Source organism: Serinus canaria, chromosome 3, assembly GCF_022539315.1.
Source record: "Serinus canaria isolate serCan28SL12 chromosome 3, serCan2020, whole genome shotgun sequence".
Taxonomy (NCBI): domain Eukaryota; kingdom Metazoa; phylum Chordata; class Aves; order Passeriformes; family Fringillidae; genus Serinus; species Serinus canaria.
This window is the reverse complement of record NC_066316.1, coordinates 52,943,226-52,967,480: the sequence shown is the minus strand read 5'-3', so window position 1 is coordinate 52,967,480 and position 24,255 is coordinate 52,943,226. Positions and strand designations below refer to the sequence as shown.

General features: G+C 39.6%; 1 protein-coding gene across 2 annotated transcripts in view; it reads left to right on the top strand.

The window, feature by feature from the left end:
• The window catches only part of SYNJ2 (synaptojanin 2), a 66,268-nt gene that overhangs the window by 8,063 nt on the left and 33,950 nt on the right, over positions 1–24,255 (top strand). The window contains exons 2-6 of one of the 2 annotated variants that reach the window (XM_009095294.4): positions 1,248–1,334; positions 9,467–9,737; positions 12,135–12,360; positions 20,588–20,671; positions 22,438–22,499. In XM_009095294.4, the coding sequence (XP_009093542.3) occupies positions 1,248–1,334; positions 9,467–9,737; positions 12,135–12,360; positions 20,588–20,671; positions 22,438–22,499 (730 nt within the window). Of the gene's footprint in view, positions 1–1,247; positions 1,335–9,466; positions 9,738–12,134; positions 12,361–20,587; positions 20,672–22,437; positions 22,500–24,255 lie in introns of those variants that run through there. The other variant, XM_050972918.1, reaches the window with a different exon arrangement.

Here is a 24,255-nt window from a genome sequence, read left to right as displayed (position 1 = left end):
TAAGTAAGTTGTGAAACTATGGCAGTAAAAACAAAATTAAGAAAGAATTAAGTCTTTTTTATTTGTCACAAGTGCAAAAATTGAGATAAACATGTTTTAATTACTCTTGGGGGTTGCCTCTGCTAAGGAATTTTGCAAGAGGAATTGTCCTTCATTTCACTTCAAAGTGTCAGCAATATATGGGATATTTATTTGTTTTCTGTGTTTCTCACTGAGCTCTTTGCCTCTTGAGATTTATAAAGAGAAGTCTCTTTCTTTGCTCTTCTGTCATCCATTGCAAGCAGTCCAGTTTGTCCTTTTTATACCCGGAGGTTTCAGGTTTTAACTGCTGAAGTTAATTAGGAGCATAAGATTGCATATTATTAGCAAATCTCTGAAAGTGCTATTTATGCTGTTTATCTGTAGTAAAAGGACATTTGAGGGTTACAGTCTATTTTCCTCATTTGGGAGATTAACCTTGCTCCTCATTGGGAAAATATACAAAATGCAGACTTACTCATTCAGGAAGTATGCTGGTTTTATGTTAAAGTAGCCAGTGGCAAGTTTGATATGTGGTCTGGCTTAATATCTAAATGTTCATTATGTGCCCATTGAATTTGCTTGTTGCAGAAAGGCCCAAATATAACAAGAGCATCTGACCCTTCATTTATTTAATTAGCTAATTCTTACTTCACTAAAATATGTGTAATTCCTCTTGAAATCAGCATCTGGTGTTGTGTCTACATCAAATCATGTTATCTTGCATAAAAAAATTCCAGTTCTGTCTGGAATTAGACTGAGAGTCTGGAAGTATAAACTCTCTCTTTTTGTACATCAAGACATATCAATATATTATCATCAAGATAATATCATATTATCGTATTTTAGCTTATGGCAAGACTGATTTATTCTTGTTCTTATTTTAGAACAGTGGAAATTTTATATGTGCTCATGTATTTCTTTATTTATTCTGACTGCGTGGCATCTGTACCATAGAATAAAATTGTTACTAACGATCACGTTGATTTGAAAATAAAGTGAGTGCTCTTTTTTCTTCTAGGGTGGTGTGTGGAGTTGTGCATTTCTGTCCAATCATGTTTTATTCTCTATGGTTTTACAGCATTTTAACCCTGCCTTTGTACTGTAGTCTTGTTGACTGAGAAAAATCAACTTAGGTAGCGTTGGTTTCTGTGCAATAGGAATAAAAGCAATCTGAAAATTTTATGAAGACTTGGTAACTAAGTTTCCTGCCTTTCTTTCTTCCTTAGCTCCAGAAGAAAAGGATGCAATTAAAGGACAGTATGAAAAGCTCATGGATGCTTATGGCTGCTTAGGAGAGCTTCAGCTTAAATGTGGTAAGTCACCATCTGTATGCCTGAGATTATAAAATGCCCAGGCAATGCTAAATGACAATAAGTGGCTAAAGTTGTCTAATTCCTTAAATTGTGAAAGCTAGTTGAACTTTGCCATGTACAGTCTGGAAAATATCTGTTTCTTTTTATATTTTGGGCCAAAACCATATCACTGAATGATGGATGGATTTTTTTCTTAATTGGTTTTGTCTAACATTCTTAGCTGCCTGAAGATAATTGCCATTCTTCTTTCCCTACCACATTTGCCCAAGGCAAGCTATGATTTCTTAATTCTTCTTTAACGATCATGTTTAGACACTGATTATTATGGTCATCTGAGAGTACAGTACTGCAGATTGCCAGTCCTTGCAATAATGCCTAATTGCCTTTAGTCATTCATACAGATAAGGATTTGCAGAAGAAGGCCTCTGGCTTCAATTAGTATAGTAAGGAATGTTTATTGTCATTGCAGTAAATTTTGGAACAGTTTGGGAATCTTGATTTAGGAAAAGACTTGTTATTACACTGCCTGCAGGAATGTGAAGTGCTTAAAAATCACAGATTATTTAGATGCATAAATAAAAAAGCACTGTACACGTTATTCCTGGGTCGGTACAATGAGCCCTAATTTTCACTTGGAGAAATGACAAGACTTTTCCATATAACTTGATGCTTGGTCAAGGAGTCTACCAAAGGCAGTGGTGGTGTGAGCAGTGGTGTATTTAGGCCAGTAGATATAATTGTGTGGTTTTATACCTTGCTTACCATTTTTCAGCCTGAGAAATATGACTTGAAATTGACCTGAAGGGGCAACTGCAATCTGAAGGATTTTTGTGTCATAATTTAAAACTGTAGGTCCTTCTAGTCTTTTTTAATGCATGTGGACTTTTTGTTTGTTTTGTTTCTTGTGGAGTTAATTAGACATTTCTCTGGAGATTTATATCAATTTGCTAATGTAATTTAAAGTGGAGGACTCGTGATTAGTTTTTCTTGGCACTTGGGTCTGTTTTTCTTCATAGAAGTCTAATGAATCCTGTTGAAGTAATAAAGGAATATAGCTATTTAATCCAATCTCTTCAAGCTACATATAAGGGTAGTTTTTATATGTAGTGGGAACCAAATATATCCAATTTTCGTCTTCATGTTAAAAGGTGAATGATTTCAAATGGGGTGTGAAATATTTTCAGCCTTACTGTTTCTCATGTACTTATTTCTTCTCAAACAACATATGCTTAACTTCCGTGCTCTGAAAGTGTGAGGGTTTTTTGTTTCGGAGTTATGTCAGGGTACCTCTGCCTGTACCTCTAATCTAGCATTAGATTACAAGTTGTGGTACAGGACTTGTTTTGGAAGGGATTGTTAAAATTCAGAGAAAAGTCAGAGGGTCATGCTGTAATGGTAAGTGAAGGTAAGCAAACATTTTCTGCTTCTGAACATGTTTCAAAAAGCAAAGATACATGTCTGCTATCTCACTATTCAAGATGTAGCCCAATTTTTTGTCACAGTCTGGTTTAGATTTTTCATCTTAATTGTGAGTTCCATCCCTTTATCTGTCGCTTATGTTAAAGATTAACACTTCAAAGAAATTGTTCTGGGTTTGTGTAGCAAGGTTTTGGTAGCAGGAGGGGCTACACGTGAGGCTTCTCTGAAAAGCTGCTGGAAGCTTCCCCTGTGTCCATGGAGCCAATGCCAGCAGGCTCCAAGACAGATGTGCTGCTGGTCAAGGCTGAACCCATCAGCAACAGTGGTAGTGCTTCTGGGATAACAGATTTAGGAAGAGGGAAAAAAACCTGCCCAGCAGAAGCTGGAGAAGGGCAGAGTTAGAATATGTGAGAGAAACAGCTCTGCAGACACCAGGGCCCGTGAGGAAGGAGGGGCAGGAGGTGCTCCAGGTGCCCGAGCTCACATTCCCCTGCAGCCCCTGGTGCAGACCATGGGGAAGCAGCTGTGCCTCTGCAGCCAGGGAGGTCCATGGTGGAGCAGAGATCCACCTGCAGCCCAGGGAGGTCCATGGTGGAGCAGAGATCCACCTGCAGCCCAGGGAGGTCCATGGTGGAGCAGAGATCCACCTGCAGCCCATGGAGGTCCATGTTGGAGCAGAGACCCACCTGCAGCCCATGCCAGAGCAGGGGGATGCCTGAAGGTGGCTGTGACCCATTGGGAGGCACACTGTGGAGCAGGCTCCTGGAAGGACCCATGGAGAGAGGAGCCCATGCTGGAGCAGGTTTGCTGGCCAGATTTGTGACTCTGTGGGGGATCCACCCTGGAGCAGTTTGTTCCAGAAGGTCTGCACCCTATGTGAGGGACCCACTCTGGAGCAGTTTGTGAAGAACTGCAGCCCATGGGATGGGGTCATGCTGGAGAAGTTCAAGGAGGACTGTCTTCCAGGGGAGGGTCTCCATGCTGGAGCAGGGGAAGAGTGTGAGGATTCCTCTCCATGAGGAGAAAGGAGTGGCAGAGACCATGTGTGATGAACTGATCACAGTCCCTATTTCTCATACCCCTGTACCACTGGGTAAGAGAAAATTGGGAGTAAAGTTAAGCCTGGGAAAAAAGAGATGTGGAAGAAGGTGTTTTGGTCATTGTCCTACTCTGTTTTGATTAGTGATAAATAAAACTAATTTCCCCAAGTTAAGTCTGTTTTGCCCATAACTGCTAAATGATCTCTCCCTGCCCTTATCTCTACCCATAAGCCTTTCATTTTATTTTTCTCCCCTGCCCAGCTGAGGAGGGGAGTAACAGAACAGCTTTGGTGGGTACCTGGCATCCAGCCAGAGTGAGTCAAACAACCACAGGAATGCAGTGAAGCTTTTTCCATTTTTGTATAATGTATTTTAGCAGCTGCTAACACAGGCATAATTGGCTAGCTCTTCACTGAGCTTCAGTGATTGCACAGACTTTGTTCAGAAGTATCAGCATTTTTCGTTACTACTAGAAACATGCAGACCATAAGTATTAAATTAACTGAGAGTATTTGTGAAAATACATTCCACTGGGATGTTAAGAGTATATTTGCAGAACAGAAGGGAAAACTTTTTGCCAAGACATGAAAGATGTCTCTGAACATTTCAATTTATCTGTAAATATCACTACTTAGAAATCCAAATAAATCACATTGTAAGCCTGCCAAAGTAGATCATGCTTTTCACAAGAAAGTAGATAAAATATGTGAAACTGACTCACAAAGTTAATGTTTCCCACCAGTAATAACATTCACTTGTATGTACTTATGTCTGTTAACATGACTCACTAAGTTCTGCTTTCTTTTGTGAGATGGATGGCAGCAGAATGAATTGTACAGTGTCTCTGAGCTGTACCTCAGCCAAGATTTTGCTGCCAAAGAAGATCTAGCAGTGACAAATACATCTTAAGCAAAGTGTTAGAAGTGCTGGCTTTACAGTGGTTTTTTCAGATACTGTGATGTCAGGAAGAGATGCATACATAAAGGGATATTTTAACACCATCACCACATAGGTTGTTTGGTTTAATACAGCTGCTGTATTTGGGGAGGCATTCTGAATTCATGGGATTGTGTATATACTCTCACTCTTGTACATAACATGGTGTATAGTAGAAAGGAAGACATTTCAAAGGCAAAGAGGACAACTAAGTACCTGTCTTCTGTTCTTTTTGCACGTATCCTAAAAATGTGGTTGTGTTTAGAAGAAGGAGAAAGAGGAGTATCTTTGAGACTAAAATGATAGTTTGGAAAGTCTTGGCTCTTTTCGTAATTCTGCTGTACATATACTCAGGAATTTTCAGCTAGGTAGTTAGAGTGCACTGCTTTGCTGTGTTCCGTTGCTATTATTGAAGACAGATGAGAGGTGAAATTGGTTTTTAGTGGACTACAAAATGGAGTGGAGTATGTGTGGAGTGGAGATGGAAAAGTCTGAGCATGACTGTGATGGAATGGAGAAAGAGTAAAAATTGAAGAAAATCCATTTTGGAAAGAAAAGGCAGTCTTGAGTGAAGTAGTTACAGTTAAAAAGGACAAAATAAAACTTGAATATTGACTCCTTTTCACTGTAGCTCAAAATAGGCAACATTGAAATCATCCCCTAAGCTGCAGGGGAAACAATTGCTTTGAGTCATGTAGACAGGTTAAATACAGAAACTGCAGCTTATTATTGTATAGTGTGACGTACCAGAACTGCATTTCCTGTTCAACTTGGATAAAGGCAGTTGGTTTCACAAGAGCATTTGGAAAAAATAGATGGAAATTATTATTGTCTTGTTTCTTTGCTAAATATTCTTCATCCTCTGCCTCTCTTGTGCAACCTAATAAAAGGGCATTCAGCACCAATCACTGTGAGCAAAACATTTCTTAAATTTCTTCAAAAGTGTTCTTTACAGATTGTTGTCGTGATTGATAGCTGTAATGGGGCAAAATAATGATCATCACAATGCATGAACCTTTGTACACATTTATCTGAGATCAAAGTTTGGCTCATAAGCTTTGAAATAATTTTTTTCTTTTGTATTATATGTGGGTCTTGCTTTTTCATGGATGTGTTCCTGTAGAAAGCATGATCAGTAAGGAACACTTCACTTCTTGCTCTAAAATGATTTCAGACATTTCTTTAAAATATTCCATATTGCATCCCAAGGATAGGAAGGACATTTCTACAGTTGTGACCTTCAATTGAAGTTCTTAGAATGGCTAGTATTAATCAGGAGTGTACATTAAACTACATGTGTTAGTGAAAGGAGAAATAAAAATATTTTTATTTTCCAAGGTGGGGTATGGTAAATAATCTACAGTGGATGTGGTTGGTGATTGGTACCAAGTGAAACTGACCTGAAAAGGCAACTGAAATCTGAAGGACTTTCATGTCATAATTTAAAACTGTAGGCCCATCTAGATGTTGCTGGTAAAGGAGGGAATACAGGGAAAGCCTTCTCTGTGTATAGCTGTATAGCTTAGTGGTGAGTAATTTCTTGTACCTTAATGGAAACATGACTAAAAGATCATAGTGGAGCAGTGTTTTGGCAGCATTAATTCTGCTGTGCAAGGTTCTAAAAGGGTGAAAGGTTGGCAGGAGCATTGCCTCTGTTCAGAACCCAATGGCTACATCTGTGCTGTGAATAAAATGAGCAGGACACAGGCACAGAGGATAGGATATTGTGATTAGCTTGTTCCCTGTGCCAAGAGGACATGCACATCAAACAGGGATCTTCCTCCTGCAGACAGTGCAGTGATAGCCCAGAGCTGGCTCTCAGAACCACTGTCCAAATACCACCTAGAATGAAAGTGCTATCAGAGGATAGGGCTTGGGACCCTTTTCCAAGGTACAGAGTTAGAGAGATTTGTGTTAAGCTGGGGCTGTGATGTTATAGGGTTTCTGCATTGTCTGTTTTGCAGCAAATCCTGAGTGATTTAAGCAATAAGAGAAGTCAGAGCTGTTCTGAAGACCACCTCAACTCACAGAGCAGCCTGGGAGGACTAAGTAGCAAAGCAGGCTAGCTTTAACATACCTTAAATCTCTCTTTTCATCCTTTTTCTCCAGTTTCTGGGCTGTAAGTGTGAGCTCCTCTGCCAGCCTGTCTCTGTTCAAAGGTGTCATGAAAAGTGTGTGGTGTCTACTCTGTAATTTGGAGTACGGTAGAGAGACTTATTCTGTGTGAATAGAACTGTAGAATGGCTTGAGTCAGAGAAGACCTTTATAGACCATCTATTTCCACTGCCCCTGTCAGGGGCAGGGACACCTACCTCTAGGCCAGGTTAGTCAAAGCCCCTTCCAACCTGGCCTGGAACTCTTCCCAGGGGTGAGGCACCCACAATTTCCCTGAAAAACCTCTTTCACTACTCTTATTGTAAAATATTCAATCTAAAGTATTCAATCTAAATTTGCCTTCTTTCAGTGGAAAGCTGTTGCCCCTTGTCCTATCACTACAAGCCCTTGTGAAAAGTCTCTCTCCATCTTTTGTTATAGGCCCCCCTTCAAATATTGAAAGGCTGTAATAAGGTTTTCCCTGAGTCTTCTTTTCTTCAGGCTGAACAACCCTGACTTTTTCCTGTGGATTTAACTGCCCAGTGGTAGAAGAGTATCACAGCTTTAGAAAACCAATCTCCTTATACTTCAGGGACAATGCAATACCTTCTCAGGCATGGTAACTTTTTTGGAGCTTTTTAGCTAGTGATTTAAGGGAGTAGAGATGCTGGACCTTGGATGAGAGTCTAGATGAGTATCCCATTTGGGGGTGAGTGGTTGAGTGGACGAGTTAGTAAAAACAGTTTATAATCTGGTAAGCGAAAATAAGTTTCTAGTTAAGACTAATATTCCTATCCAATTCCTTCTTGAACTAGAGGATCATTCTGTTCAGATCCAGTGATTTTCCACTGGTTGCAAGCTCCTCAAAGGACAGAACCACAGGTAACAAGCCCTGTATTATTAAGTTTTTGTTCTCTTTGTCTAATTTAATGTTGACTTTCTCATTTGATGTCTTCTGAACCGTCTAGGAAAGCTTAAGGTCACCGAAGGCAATGAAAGTACTTGTACTCTTTGTCTCAGCATCGCTCCCAGGCAGCTCTCCAAGTCCTTCACGTCTGGTTTTTTGTGACTAACAAAGCTGACTGATATTAAGGCATGCTAATAGTGTTTCTATGCATTGCTTCCAAAGTCTCGTGAGTGAAGGTTACTTTGAGCTGATCAGTTTTGCATGGTTTCAGCTAAGTCACAGAAGCTTTTTGCTATCCTGAGAGATGGCTAACTCCTCCTAACCCTTTCTGGAGGCTGCAAGGTAGTATTTGGTCAGTTATGAACTCTCGTGGTGATAACTGACTTGTCTCCTCCTCTTTATTCTTTATAATTACACAAAGTCATGTGCAAGGGAGGAATAAACTGTCAGTATTTCTAGCCCTCTGCTGTGATATCACAAGCACAGAAAATATACTTCTTGAAAGCACTCAAGAGGGAGAACACGGCATAGTGTTGTTACAGAAAGAAATGTGATGAACAGAGCTTTTTAGTAAATACCACCTACTGGCCTTTATACAAAACTGGAGTCAGCAGAACAGAATGAATAAGATCTAATCTCCCACCTTGTCCTGCCATTCCAGTCCCACGTGCCTACACAAATATTCTGGCCCTGCTGAAAACCACCCCTAACTCTAGCTTCTGTAGCCAGCCTGTTATCTGAAAGCAAGGACTCCCCTACTGGTGTTTCAGAAAAAGAATATTTGTTATGTGAGAGCTGGTGTGCATTTTCAGACATTGGGTCACCCTGGAGGGTTGAAAAGTGATCCTAAGTGTCCCCCTTTGCTGTCTGAAACCATACTGTCCCAGATTGTCACTGTGCCCTTAGCTAATTAACTTGCTCTTGGCAGGTCAACTGTTGGTTCTGTTGTCCTAAATTAATAAATCTTGGCTCATTTCCATCTTTTCTTACTAATTAGAGTGACTAGGATGACATTGTCTCCATTACAGGCTGATTTAAGTGAATCAAGTAGTTTCTTTGTAGCAAAACCAGCATTTCCAGAAAAAATTGTTTTACTGTTTCTTAATTATCATTTCAGAGAGAATGAGCAGAGGTTGAGATGGATCTGTGTATGAGAGATCTGATTACAGTGATGTTCTCAAGCTCCAAATTTATCTTTTAGTTTTGGAGCCCTGAAGTTCAGCTGCTTCGTTATTTCACAGTTATGGCAGCTGTAATGGTTTTATTGGTAGCTGAGATTGTCGTTGAATCATGTACATGCTTTAGTGATACAAAAAGCAAAATCTTAAGAATTGGTAATACTGAATTTACAAATGTCTGAACGTCCCCAGCTTCAGCTGAAGCCAGTAAAGAATCTGAATGCTGTATGTTCTGTAGGGTGGTGAAATTGATTTTTTGAGTAGTGTTACAATGGTAAGCACTTTGCTCTTCATAAAGTCGGTGGCGAAAACACACTCTAGTGCAACAAAGGATGTCGATGGAGAAGTGTTATGGAATATTGTGCAATTGCAGCCACTTATCTGCAGTCAAGAGGAATTTGGAAATGTGAAGAACGTGGCCTGCATGCCTGTTTTTCCTGTTTGTTCGCTCGTGAAGCAAAGACGCTGGCCTCTGCTGGAGCCCTGTCGGCATTGCATGTGACGAGGAGCCGAGTCCCCCTGGAAATAACCCTTTCGTAACTGTCTGTCACTTTCTAGGTAACACTCGGCTGCACTTTCTGGTCCTGGTGACAGGCTGTACGTCGGTGGGCAAAATCCTGGATGCTGAAGTTTACAAAATTACTGCAACAGATTTCTGTCCTCTCCAGGAAGAAACTAAGGAAGATGAGCGTGTTACTGCCTTGAAGAAAATACTGAACTCTGGGATGTTCTTTTTCTCCTGGCCTAATGCAGGCTCAAACTTTGACCTGACTGTGCGGGCTCAGAAGCAGGGTGATAACAGCTATGAATCTGGTAACTCGTTCTTCTGGTTAGTACTGCATGTTATACCTGGGGTCTTCTGTTGTCCCCACCTGTATCTCATTGGGCAGACATTCTCAGAGGGAAATGAACACAGGCATTTCAAGTCCAGCTCCTTTCATTTCATTGACATGTCCTTTTACAGGGCAGGTGGCTTTAATGAATTCATGGTAACTTGTGTTTAATTAAAATTGATCTGATAGTGAAGTGCCATTTTAAAATGACATTTTATGCTTCAAAGGGGGAAATACAAGATATATATTGCTCATACTATAGAAACATCTCTCTATATGTCATGAATAGTTTATCCTGCAGTCCTTTTAAATAATTTTCCTTAAACTTATCTAATGGAAGCGTGTGCTTGAAATAAATCAGCATCGTTTGCACAGAAGTATCTGTTATTTTTTAAAAGTATGTGTTTAAAGTCTGTAGTTTATTGTTTCAGTAATGTGCACTAGTTTTTATGTTGAAAACATCAATATTAATATGTTTACAGCTCAGTGCAAACACAAGTTGCACAAAACAAAACTGCCACGATACACTGCTCTGTGCTTTTTACTTGCTTGTGCTTATAAAGCAAAGAAAAATTATCTTGTATTGTGGTAAGTATTGGTTGAGGGGAAAAGAGAAAGCACAATGCTGGGTTGATGTAATTCAGTTTGTTTGCTTTGCAAGTTTTGGCATAATGCTTGCATTTCTATACCCTTCCCCACCCCCGCCCCCTTCTTTTTAAACAAAAAGTCACACAGCAGGCATAGCTGTTCTGGAAATAAATGAGGGTTTGATGTAGGTGGAAAATAACTGGCAGGGTTAAATGTGAATGTGCTGCTAGAATGTGCAGTGAGGCTTGTGGCCCAAAATAGGTGAATATTAAATAAGCAAAAAAGTTCATAATGGGTGATAAATTAACATGAGAGAGCAGTTCAGTTAGGCTAAATAATCTTTCCAGCTATGATGTGATTTTGACTGGTAAGATCTAGTGGGTTGATTTTTAAGCTTAAGAAAGATACATAATAAATATTTGCTTTCAACTGTGCTAGTGATGCATCCCTCTTCAGAAGCTCATCAAGCATTGTCAAGTCAGACACATGGCAGAAATTACTTGTACTCCAGTGATGAGACTGCTAAGATGGCAATATCCCATAATAAAGAACATCTAAAACAACTCTTTTTCCCTCTACTCTCTTTTGAATCTTTTCTTCTTGGAAGATAAGTATATTTGCTGCTTCTGGCTAAACTAGAAGTAAATTCTGAAGAGTTTCCATTCTCCAGTGTGTTGTAGAAGAGGGAAAAGTGGTGACAACTTCACATTAAAGGCAAAAAGATGCTCCAAAAAAAATTATCTTGAGGTATTTAGGTGATATGGGAAATTTCAGACAAAAAGTAGATGCTTGAGGAAAGTAAACAATGAGATAAATAGTTATACAATGAAAAGTGTAAGATGACCCTAGTTATAGGCAACACAAACTGCCTGTTTAATGAACTGCAACAACAGCAAAAAATTCTACTGCAATTTGCCTGAGTGAGGACTTCCTATGTGAGAGGAACTGGGAGAAAGAGGTGGAACAGATAGCAAAAACGGCACTTAAAAAGAGTTAAATTGGGCTAAAAAAAAGGAGCTGCTTTTCTGTTACATATTTAGATTAAAAATATAATTATGCCTTGCACCTTTTTTGGTAAATGCTGTACTCTAAAAGAACAATTCTTCAAGAGTTTCGCTCTCTTTTACAGATCCTCTATTGAGCAATGCATGGTCATATAAGATATTTTCCTGGCCCTCCTATGTGACTAAAGGCACATTTTGAAACATGAAGAAAAGAAAAACTTCGTAATAGAAGAGATTAGCATCATGGTTAGCTAGACATGACAGGTTTCTTGAATTGTTGATCTTGAAGGTTAGAACAGATTTTCCTCTTCATTTTAGTTGTACTTTTTGCAATATCTCCAGTGACTTACAGATCCAGTTTCTGCTTGGATTTTTTTTTTTTTTCTGAAAATCCTGTTGGATTTGGAACCAGTTCTTCATCTTGCAGTGAATGCTAAGGTCCAGGCAGTACTCTTCCAAAAAAAAGTAATTAGCTTGACATCACTGTAATTTATGAAAAGAATACTAAATATAAATTTCTAGAGCTGAAAGAGATGACATTTGCATCTGAATTTGTAAGACAGGTACAAGATATAAAGACAACACCTTGGTGGTAGCTGTGTGGTTAAAATTTGCCATGTTCAGTTCACTGTAGTAGTTCACAAAGGTTTCTTCCTGATATTTCCTGGGTTGAGATAAGGTACAGCAGAAAAGGGGTCATAAAACATTAATTGATTAAATTAGAGATTGTTGTCAGGTGGCACCCATGCCTGTCTGTTTGTTTTACTCAGTAATGTGTCTGTGTGTTGTTGAACCTTTCAGGAACCAGCTATTGCATGTGCCCTTCAAACACTACCAGGTGAACTGCTCCGACTGGCTGCTGAAGGTGGTGTGTGGAGTCGTGGACATCCGCACTGTTTATGCTTCCCACAAGAAGGCCAAAGCCTGCCTCATCTCCCGCATCAGCTGCGAGCGGGCTGGTGTCCGCTTCCACGTCCGAGGGGTCAATGATGATGGACATGTGTCTAACTTTGTTGAGACAGAGCAGGTAAGTGCACCTATCCAATGGCTTTGCATAATTTAGGCCACTCGTGTTTAATTGGGGCGGAATTTTCAACGAGAATTAAAGGAACTCAGCAAGATTTTTTCAAGAAAATTTAAAGTATTATTGCATAGCAGATCTGTCTGTTCTTGTCCATTAAGCATTTCTTTGCAATCTGCTTTTTTTCTCTGTTTCTGACTTTTCCATTCACACGGTTTTCACTAACACTTTTCATTTTTTTCCCCGAGTGTGGAAGTCTGGCCATTTGATACTGTAGTGAAATGTAGACAAGGGTTTTTAAACCATTCAGAAAGGTGTCTAGCAAAGGTGCTGGCACCTCATCTTTGACTAGGAAAGTTCACTGTCAAATCATCTTTCTCTAGTAAAGAAAATGTTGAAAAAATAACATCTTCTCAGAGTCAGCCAAATTCCAGTTCAGCTAATTTTGGAGGAGACTGCTTTTATATTCCCCACTGGTTTGTGGGGGATCCTCTCCAATGTGAGGTGGTATGACAATTTTTATACATACGTGGTAAAAGCCTCATTTCCAGCTGATGCTGAGACAAATTATGTGTGTGAAATGCATTCAGCAGTCTCCCTTGATTGGCACAGCCAAACAAAATAACTGAATCACTTGGTTTTATTGCACATGGTTTAGCTTGCTGCCTTGAAATTCAGTAAAAAGCACTGGACCATGGAGAATGAGAATCTGAAGTCTTCTGTGCCAGCTGAAGTGAGTGCTTTCTTACTCAAGTACAATCAATTTTCCTTTTTGAACTGAAGTAGTAATTACTAGCAGTCAGAACCATCACAAAGAAATGGATCCCTGTATAAACAGAATAGACAAATGGCTGGTAGTTTTCAACAAAAAGCAGGGATTTGCCCCTAGAATTTGGTTGTTTTCAGCATCTTCTGGGCATACCTAAAGAGCTGCATATGTGGCTTTGATTGTGTGTGTATGTGTCTGTATATGTAGGTGCATGTGCAATGAAAGTAGGTTGCTTATGTGATGTTCATAAGGGGAGCATGAAACAGTGAGGGCAGCACTTGAGCTGTGTCATTGAAAGCCTGTGCCTGTTGGCTGAGGAAGGCACCCCCTCTCAAAGGTGCCCACACTTTTGTGGGCTGACAGCACTAGTATTTCCTCTGGGCAATGTGTGAATATAGCAGCTCTCACCCAGTGAGCTCCTTCCTGTTATCCCACTGCATGAGCCAGGCATGCCTTCAGGCAACTGTTTGTGCAAAATCCAGCCATTTTTGGGTACTTTCCACATTTCCTCTAAGATGTTGTCTTTGTGATACAGCTTTAACCTTTTCACCTGTTTCTGCCTAAAGACACCTGTAGAGCTACCTTAGATTTGACAGTGCTTTGATCCTTAGGAGAATGCCTGGAGGAGTTGCAGACTGGTATTCCCCAGCCTGCTGGTGAGGTTTGATTCCTAAGAGATGCTCAAAGCATGCCCAGTGTTCCACGTGTGATTTTCTGCCCAGTGGTCGAGTTCTCTCTGGGCATGTGGGTGACTTTGCTCATGTCCCTCCTTTTCCTGGTTTGCCTGCATTTTCAATTAGGCTGACAGTTTTCCACTTAGTGTTTGGGCTCCCACAAATTCTGCCTGTTGAATGTGAAGCTCTTCCCCTGCAGTGCTTGGGTCTCTAATGCCAGCCTCCAAATTTTCTGCTAATAATTCTCTTGTGTGCCACTGCTCCAAAGCAATTGCAAATGAAGTCCTGTAACATCTACACCTTTCTAGAAAGTCTCTCAGTGCATTGGGAGATACAGCTATGTCTGCTTACTGGAGAGTGGAATTTTCCTCTGGAACCTGGGGACAGAAGAAGGGAGATCTGCCATTTTAAGTGATACCTGGTACATTCTGCTGTTTTAGTTGAGTATCTTCTTATGAATATTAGTGTAAAGCACTAATCTTGTTACTCAGGATTTGAAGAATGTTCTCTTGCTGAAATGCAAGGGAAAGAAAGTGTTAGAAAGGGTTGTCAGCTTTTTTTCAGTGAGTCTCACATTTGTGGCATGGTACTTAGCAGTTGACTTGTTATGGGAAATACTTCTGCTATCCTGCTCACTAGGTGGGTCAGAAGTAACTCATTTTATTTTGTTATATTTCTGGAGTACATCATGTTAAAAATTATCAGCATGAAAAATAAGGTGGCCTTTGCATTCCAGCAGAAAACCTGAGGATGGGCTCCTGGTGAGTGGCAAAATGGTACTTGATTGCTGATGCTTCCCTTAGCTGGGTCTGGGTCAGGCTCTTCATGGGAATTGCTGTACTCTGCTCCCATTCAGCCATATGCTGAAGTGGGAAAACGGAAGGCTTTTGAGTGTTTTTTTTAACTGGGTAAGCAAAAGTGCAAGAGTGAAATGGCTTTAGGGTGAAAGGCTTGAGCAGGTTCAAAATTATAACAAGAGTTTGCAGTTTTAAAGGGTTGTGTGTTTTTGTTTGGTTTCAAAAACCAAAGAAAAGAAAGAAAAGAAGGTTGCTGTTACTAATGGTGCTAAACACTAGTTTTACCAAGCTGCATGTCCTAAGAAAGCAAAGTTGGGCTAACCACTAGGATGCCCGAGAACCAGTTCAAGCTGGCATCCCCTTGCCATTAGGAAGGAAGAGTCCAAGAATAAACTCTCTCCTACTTTCATAGTAAACGACTGACTAATCTCCTGTGAGGTAATATCTTGGCAAAATAGCATTTTGTTTCCATTTGCTGGAGCCTGTACAGTATAATGGCATGTTGGCTATGTGCTTTCATGGATAAATAGCACCCTAGGATTCTGAAAACCAAGGACTTTTCCCCTCTTTGTAGAAATTGCTTCTAACATTTTTCTGTTTTTAGAAGAGGGAGAAACAATTAATCTTATCTCCAGGCAGCTCTTTTATGCATCGATGGTATGCTTTTGTCTCCCACTGAGTTAGCCTTGTGGCATTTCAGCTCTGCAATGAGTCATTTTTTTGTGGGCTCACTTAACTGCTGTGAGTCAGTGTTTGACAAGAAGGGGGAAAAAGTAAAAGATCTTCACTTTTTCTTAAAAAAAAGAAGAATAACTTATACTATATCTTTAAGCTTTTTGATAATTTGGCTTGTGTCTTTATGAAGAAAGAAAGGAAATATTAGAGGAAACACATAAGGAAAAAGAAAATGAAGGGAAAAGAAGGCAATCCCTTCAATGTGTACTTTCAGATTTGATGACAAATATTTTGTAATGGGATGGTAGCCCTTCCTGCTTGCAGCGCTTGCTGTATTGCAGTTAATTCTCAAGCAACTTTTAAATCAGGCTGTTTCTCAGTTGTAGCTTAAATGTTTCCCTTCATCTTTTTTTCCTCCCCTAGTAATCCTTTGACTTTGCGACTGTGTTGCATTTTTGTAATTCTTTTCTTCTGATAGCTTTGAGGAACTAGAATTGCTTTATTCATTTAGTCTGTGTGCCTGTTACTGTTTACATTTCAGTTCTTCTCCCAGTTATCCTCCAAAGAGTTATGCTGAAACTTTAGTATATGGATTACAAGGAACAATTCTAATTAACCCAAGACAAATAAATTGTTTCAGCTTTTCCCCCTTCGTGGAATTGTTCAGTAAAGAAAATTGAAACCTTGAGAAAGCACTAAAAGGAAATACCATGAATTTGAATGAACCTTCCCTTTCTTCCAATTTCAGAAAAATTTGTTAGACATAGATTAAGGAAAATGATCCCTATTTCACAATACCTCCTAGACTGTGTTGGATAGCTCTCCAGGAGAGGAATGAATGCAATCATGTGGTTGATTTATTTTCTGGTTTTAATATGATCCTAGGCAAGGCAAAAAGGATTATTTTGGCAGATAAATCCTTGAGTCCTGTGGTCTGAGCTAAAGGCATTCACAGAGATGTGTCTTTAGGCCATCTGCTGTCCACACTCTTTGTGTGGCAGTTGGGGATTCCCCAGTAAGCCATCTGAGTATGCATTTCATCAGGGACTGCGTCTCTGTGTACCCCTTGAGTCTGTAGTGAATTTTGCTGTTTGAAGTTGTGACCGGATGATTATTATTTCTAATGAAGCTGGGTGATGGAGATTAGTGAATAAATTATTCCAAGCAGTAAATGGTCTTGGAACATCAGTGGGTTGACACAGATGTTTGCTTCTTGCCCAGAAGCTTTTTAGCAGTACCTGTTAATTTGCCAGGAAAGATCCTTAAATTGCAGGGACAAGGTCTGGCCCTATGCAACAGAAGAGAAAGTACTGACAGTTCAACGGTACATTTTTCAGTCTATCACCCTTGATCCTGGAGAAAGAGGCCACAAAGAGAGTCTAAGACCACAGAAGCAGAAATGAAAACACAGCAAATTCTAACACTGGAGGTCAGAGGCCAAGTAATCTATTGTTAAGGCAAATAGGTCTTAACATGGGTTAACTGTCCAATTGCTACAATGCTGTCTGATGGGAACCTGGTCTGGAAGTTCATGCAGCTGACTGGGTTGGACTGTAGTATGGGCCAGAACCCTTGAGATTAATGAAGTAGACCTCAAGGTTTTTGAGGATTTGATAGGAATGAACATTCTCCCTGGGGTACATAGGCACCAACTTGCTGTTATTTTGGATCTAAGACAAGAGATAAGACTCCACAAAGACAGAGATTTAGCAGGATGTATGAATCCTAGTGACCAAGTGTTGTCCAAAAAGTAACTGATTGTTGTTGAACTTCTAGAGGAAAACCAGTATGATCTTCTTGTCCACAAGAAAAGGAAAACAAAGGACCGGAAAATTCTGGACATAAGGCATTTAACTTTTCTTTAAATTTCTTGTCTTAAAGAACTGTTCATCTTTTGTCTAGTACCTTAGAATAAAGGCAATGGCTCTGCTAGAAGACGGGGTAAAGTTAAAACTAGAACAACAAAAAAGTGGGACAGATATGTGCTTGTAGAAAACATAACATTGTGCACAAAAACTGATCAAGGCTGTGAAGAATATGAGAAAAAAACTGTACTTGTCCATGCATAAGCAACAAAGTTGGATTCTTTTCTTTATGAGTGTAATTTCAATCTAAATATATTATCAGTGCTTATTTAAGATTTAGCAAATAGGGTTTCTTACAGTGTATGTGACTGCTAAGATTATGTCCATTCTTGATCTGGAAAGTTGTCTTAGTCTTTAAACCTGCTTTCTTAACAAGTCTGCTGGTAGGAAGTCTGTTGCCACTAATATTGTAAGATCAACAGATGTGTACACTAAAAGGCAGTGTCAGGACCAAGGGTCATGTTCCTTGGAGTGGTGAGTGAAGAATAGTGGGTATTACTGAAATTGAGGGGAGATTTGCACAGTTATAATGCTTAATGAAATGGTTAGAGTCTGTTTAGGAAGGAATGACTGGCAGAGAAGTCATTTTAATGAGTCTCCCACTCATTAAAAAAATATTAAGTCTTTTTCCAACTCGCTGGCAGCTTGGAAGAAAATAATTTTGGATTCATCTGGGTCATGAGAATGAGGTGAAAGGATTGTGAAAGACCAGAAAATTGCTCCAGAGAACGGAATGATGAGCCCTGTAAGTGAACAGGAAAAAAAAGTACTTTCTTGTGAATGACTGTGTTGGAGAGGCTGTGCTCCCAGTTCAAAAACCTCATCTGATTTCTAAAAGCTACACGGCAACATACATTAAAAACGTCAGTTTCTTTAAAATGCTCTGCCATCATAAAATAATCCTGTATTAGAACTCAGCTTCACAGAGGATCTCTCAGCCCATCACATCAAGGTTTAGGCATTCTGTTTAGGTTACAGGAATTATCAAGCAGTTTGAATATTTTGGTTGTTATTCAGTTCTTTAAAGGGACAGCTTAACAGAGCAGAAAATAGAAGAGCTAATGGGTCAAAACCAGTGAACAGAAAATATGAGTGGTAGTGGTAACAAACATCTGTTAACTCACTAATAAGTAGAATCAGAGCATCTGTTAATGTAGAAATAAATGTTTGATCAGTATTTTTCTTCTGTATTTGGCAGGAAGAAGGTAGGTTATATATTCATGGTCTGTAACTGAGGAAATACTTTCCATTTAAACTGTAACTCAGAAGGATGTTAAACTGCAGGTACTGAATTAGAATCACCATCTGTTTATCAGTGGGTCTAGAGATTTGCAGCTGGATGTCTAAAAGAGCTGGCCAAAGAAATACTTGAGCTGTCAGTTTTGCAGTTAGGTGTGGAAATGGGGACTTCCCAGAATACTGTAAAGAAAATTGATCATCTGTAGCAAGCTGTTTGAGTGGCCACCTTGTACTTCAGGTAAAGCTTTGTCTCTATTTGTCATCATTAGGTGTTTCGTTTCTACTCAATAATTGTTAAGATGATGATTGTTGTCAAAATTTTAAGTAGGCCAGTCCTGAATCTTTTTTTTTGCACAGATTCAGGTGTTGATATTCATTTAGTATTAGTCAGGATAATGCTGGGACTGTAGTAGTGCTATTAATTTGCTTTACCTTGGAGTGAGCTTCTTTGGCTCCATGGCTGTGAGTGAAAAGATGATTCCGTGTGTAGAAGTGTCTGACTCATCTTGGCACAACCTATCTCAGGGAGAATGTGATAAAGAGGAAGAAGGTGGGGCTTCTTATTCCTCTCGTAGTCCAGCTGCAGAAGGAATGATCTCTTCTGAGCATAAATGTACAAAGAAAAGGCACACCATTGTGTTGCCATGGAAATTAGCTCCTTCACTCAGGTGCCAATAATGTTCAGAAAACTTTACTGGAAGAGCATGTTTTAGAGCCACATTGCTCAAACTGTGGCACAGGCCTTGCAAGAAAGCTTTTCTGAGCAACCCCTCTCTTGCAGGAGGTTGGGCTAGGATGGAATGTAACAGAGAAGAGGGTTCTTAGTGCTTTGGTGAGAGGTTAAAAAGATGGAAACGTAGTTTTGCACTATGTCTGGGCTGGCTATCCTTCTAGCACTGACATTGTGTCCATGATGAAGCCACTTAAATCATCTTAGTGAAATGGAGACAGTTTCAAGTCCTCTGCAAAAATATGGTAAATATTAAATAAATGTTTTGTCACCAATTTTATCTAAATATATCATTTTCACACATGTAACTCTAAAAACTGTACATTGATAATGCTTATGAAGATGCCAGGTCGAGGTCAGGCACTTTCCCTGAGCCAGCCAGTGGCCACATCTAGTGGCAAATCCAAAAAGACAAAACACTTTAAGGCTGTAGAGAAATCCATTTTCATGCTCTATTCTATTTTCAGAGCTCCTAGCCAGCTGGCAGCAGCTGTGCCAAATGATATGATGTGGTGAGAGCAGCTACCTGGATAACCTGGATAGCATTCCTCCCCAGGGCCACAGAGCAGTCATTGTCATGCATGAGATAACGGAGATGTGTATCATGTGTATCAAGTATCCCCCGTGGAGAGCAGCCAGGATTCCACTGCTAAGTATAGGCCAGAGGAGGGAGCTGGGCTTTGCACAGTTGCTCTGTGGTCATATTCAATCTGAAGATAGTACCTTTTATGCTAAGTTCACATAATATAACACTTTGGGTACTATGGATGGGGGAAGGCAAAAGGGGAAGTTAGTCTTTGTGGTTTGTGTGGATTTGACCCAAAATCAGCTTGTTAACAGTGATCCTGAGACCACATAAAGGGAGCGTTTGAGGTCTGGTTGGGAAAGGGAGAATTTGGAACCTCTTGTTGTAAGCCCCCTGGAAAAGAAGTAGATCACATTGCTGCTCACTGTACCTCAGGATGGGAGTGGCAAAGCTGCTGGTTTCACCGAGTTTTATTTGGATTCTCTGACAAGGCACAGCATGCAGTGAAATAAGAAATGGTAAAGGCAGCAGGAGATAAGCTTATCCTCCACCTGACGTTACCCATCATCAGTCACAAGGAGCAATGACATTTTGCACAGTTGAGTTTTGTGAGAGGGACAGCAGGAGAGTATATGCCTGGTCTTTCCGAGTGTCTCCACCAGTAGACCAAATCCATCTTGATTGTGGATGAAAGATGTGGTGTTGCTTTAAGTTTTCACTTGTTTCTGGTGAGAAGTGAGTTGAATCTGCTGTGATGACATGAAAGCAAATACGCTGTGCTTTGTTCCACTGCCTGTGAGACTATGGAAAAGAGGCTGAGCGGTAAGTGGATACAGGGAGATACATGGTTTCCTTTTTTTACCCTTTGAGTTCAGTGTCTTCAACTGTCCCCTGATGAAGGGGCCACAGGCTGATAGATCTAACTGCAGAACTACTTTCCTTTTTTTTGTTTTTGCAGACAATTTACTTGGATGATGATGTCTCTTCCTTTGTGCAGATCAGAGGTTCTGTTCCATTGTTTTGGGAGCAAACGGGGCTTCAGGTAAACAAATATTCAGAAAGCCTACCTTGCTTCTCTCGCTACTTATAATTTAGAATTAACATAAATATATATATATATATATATTTAATATGATCTTCAATGCTCATTCTGTAAAAGTGCTGAGCTCTTTCATTTTAGGTTTATCTTGTAGGAAATTTTATGTGTTTAGATAAACAGAACTATACCAGACAAATGGGTATGGGTGACTGAAGTTTAAAGTTTTTGTGTGTTTGAATGCCTCTGCAGGGAACTCTTTGTAAGGGACTGTGTCCTAATGTTATAAACTGTAGCTTACAGCTATATCTTTGTAGCATTTTCAGTTTTATTCCTCTGAAATGCCTGGTTGGCTTGATGATATTGACCTCCACAATACAACTGGAGTATCTAGGTTTACCAGTGCTCTATAGGAGCATGGTATCATGAAACATAGTAAAATGTCTGGATGGTGTGTTTTTGGGATTTCAGTCATAAGGGTGATAATGATCTAATCTGATCTTTTGTGAGGCAGAGATGTAGGATTTCATCACAAGATTATTGCATCAAATATATGGTCTGTGACTTGCAGTTTATATACAGTTGTAAGGCCAAATAAGAATCTTCCTAGCACACTTTGCATTCTTTTAACAGAGAGATACACAACTGAAATCAGTATGCACATATAGTTGTGTGTGTTAGTAGAGAAAGTACATTGCATAACTGTTTTTTAAGACACTTTAAAGGTTACATGGTACTTTTTTTGATCATTAAACTAGAACCTATATACTGTTCAGAGGCACTGGATTTGGCACAAAAGGAAATGACTAAAGGATCCCTGTCTTGTTGTCTTTTTTGCACCATCCAGTGCAATACTTGCTTCTTTTTATAAAGCAAGTTTGTCCATATGATTGTGCCGCCCATGGTGTAGCTGTACCCAGCACTGTTATTCTGTATGTTACAGAGCCATTGAGCATTCCCTCAAGTACTTTTGGCTAGTGGGTAATATCTCTATTTAAACAGAATTTTTGATTTTTTTAGTAGGCCTGGTTTTTTTGCCTAATCTTAGGATTAGATTATGTACTCTTACTCCTTGGGTGTGAATGTACTGGCATTGGTGTTAGAAAGAATTGCATAAACCAACCTCATGTAAAACAAATAAAGATGATTAAGTATAGGAAGCAATGCATGATCCTATGCATATTTAGGACTGTAGTTTTTGAAGAGGAAAGAAGCCGTCTGTAATAATTTTGTAACAGTAGCTACCATTCAAAAGGAACTTGAGGCTACTGTTGTTGACATCCATATCAAAAGACCTGTTAGTTTGATGGTACAGAATTTCATCCTTCATATTTTTGAATCACTGTTCTGATACTTTTGAAAGAAGTCAGAACACACAACCCATGGAACTGGCATAAATGCATCCCTCTCTACCAAGGCAAGGACAGTAAAAATGCTAGGCTCACAGAATACTCATGTGAGGCAGTGTGTGCTATTTGCAAGAGGAAGCTGGCAAAGAGATGTGATTTGTTTGGCCATAAAAAGATGTGTAGGTATCCCTTTGCTTAATGGTAATTGTGTTTTCACTTGTAATTGTAAATGTTGTCTAATAAAAGATGGGGCTTTTGTGTTAAGGATATTATGTGTGGGGGTGGTTGGAGTCTGTTAGAGATGTCTGGTGCTGTTAAAAAAATGTTTTTCTCTGAAGGAAAAAGGGAGACATCTAGTGACTTAGGACTCTAGCAGTTTAAGAAGGTTTTTCTATTTCTTGGTCTTTCAATATTTTATTTTAGGTTGGTTCCCGCCATTTAAGGCTCAACAGAGGTCTGGAAGCCAATGCACCTGCCTTTGACAGGTAAGTTTCATTCCACTTTGGAATCAACACAGCAGCCGGGCATGTATCCAAGGTTCCACAGCTTGGTTTTCCTAGGAAATCTTGAGAAACATCTCTCAGATGATGTGGCAAATGCCCCAGGTGTAGCAGATTATTAAGCTGGTTCACTTAATTTAGTCACTTTTTTGGTGCTTTTTTTCTTCTTGTTTCCAGTGGTAATTGAATTAATTTGGTCTTCTGGCTCACTTCTGTAAAAGTTTAGAAATACTGAGTGATATGCAAAAGAAGTGTTTATGCAAACCTTTGTGAGCCAAGAGATGTGAGTTTACACTTATGGTACGCAGAATATGTGTGCTTTACCACTCTAACAGAAGTAGCTAAAGAGTAAACACTGCTTTCACTCCATTCTGGGTTTGGTCTTTTCTTCATTGTTTTCCTCCTACACAGAAATAGCAATGCCTTATTCTGTGAGCAGTGTTGTATGATGCTATTATGCTGATGTTTTCTATTTTATGTCCAGACTAGCTTGTAAATGTTTTTAAACCATTAAGACTTTGTCAGCTAGACACTGTAGAAAAAGACATGCATTAGCTTGATTTCCTTTGACTAGGAAATGCTATCCTCTAAGGGTGTATTTCTACTGATATCCATGGGAACAGTGCCTGAAAAACACATGAAGAATTTGGTCTGTGGGAAATTTTCACCTTGTAAGTGCAGGTCAAGTGATTAATTTCTATTTTGGTTTGGTTTTGGCAGATCAGGTTGTATGTTAATTTTGTGTAAAGCCTCTTTATTACCACAGCTGTTAGCACACAGGACATTATTGACTGTTAATGGTTTTGCTGCACTGAAGACCCCAAACAGGGATTAGAATCTAAAGGGACTGTGCACCATAGCAGTTTCTGCTCCAGAGGTTCTTGGCCTACATCCTCCAAGCTTTTAAGGCTCTTAAATCCTACTTAATTCAATGGCCTTTGAGACTCTTGGTCTCTTGGCCATCTGGTGATGTGATAACTTGCCCTGTCAGTGTCCCTGAAGCTCCATCCGTAGAGGTTTGCATTCCACAACAGAGATATTTCATGCAAGTAGAAAACAGTAACTTATTCAGCATCCTCATGTACTACCCATGAAAGTGAGAGTACCTCAGGAAGGAACAACCTTTTTCTCTTGACCCTAATACAACTGGTGAATAGCTTTTTCCTAAGAAAGGTGAATATAAGGATAAACTTGCACAATTCCTTCTTTCCCTTGCGCCTGTAAGTTAGATGAACCTAGGGATCTCTGCTTACCAATCTGCAAATGACAATCCTTTGAAAATGGGCAAGAAATAAGTGACTATATGGAAATAAGTGCTTATATGGAAAAGTACACTGGAATTTAACAACCTGATACAGCTTTTCTGAGATGTTAATTTGGCCTGTTACATTTAACCATGTGAGAAACGGGTAGTAATCTTGTTAGATATTTTTTCTTTCTCTGTCTCTCTCCCTGAGAAATCCACAGGGAGTTTTGCTTACAGTATTGAAACAGATGACTTAAGCTTCAGTAGTTTCGTTGTAAGGAAGCAACACTGGCAGAAGAGCCACCTTCTTGATGGTGGTATCAGAAGGGTGCGACTATATGGAACGAGTTGGCATACAGAGAACTGGTTGCAGAATCAAGAATACACCAAAAAATGTATTTAGCTGTGTTTTCTGAAGGCAATGGTGATGACTTCTTTCTTTTCTCCCCTTCCATGGTTTTCTGTGTAACTTATCTCTGGTTAAAAGATTTAAGA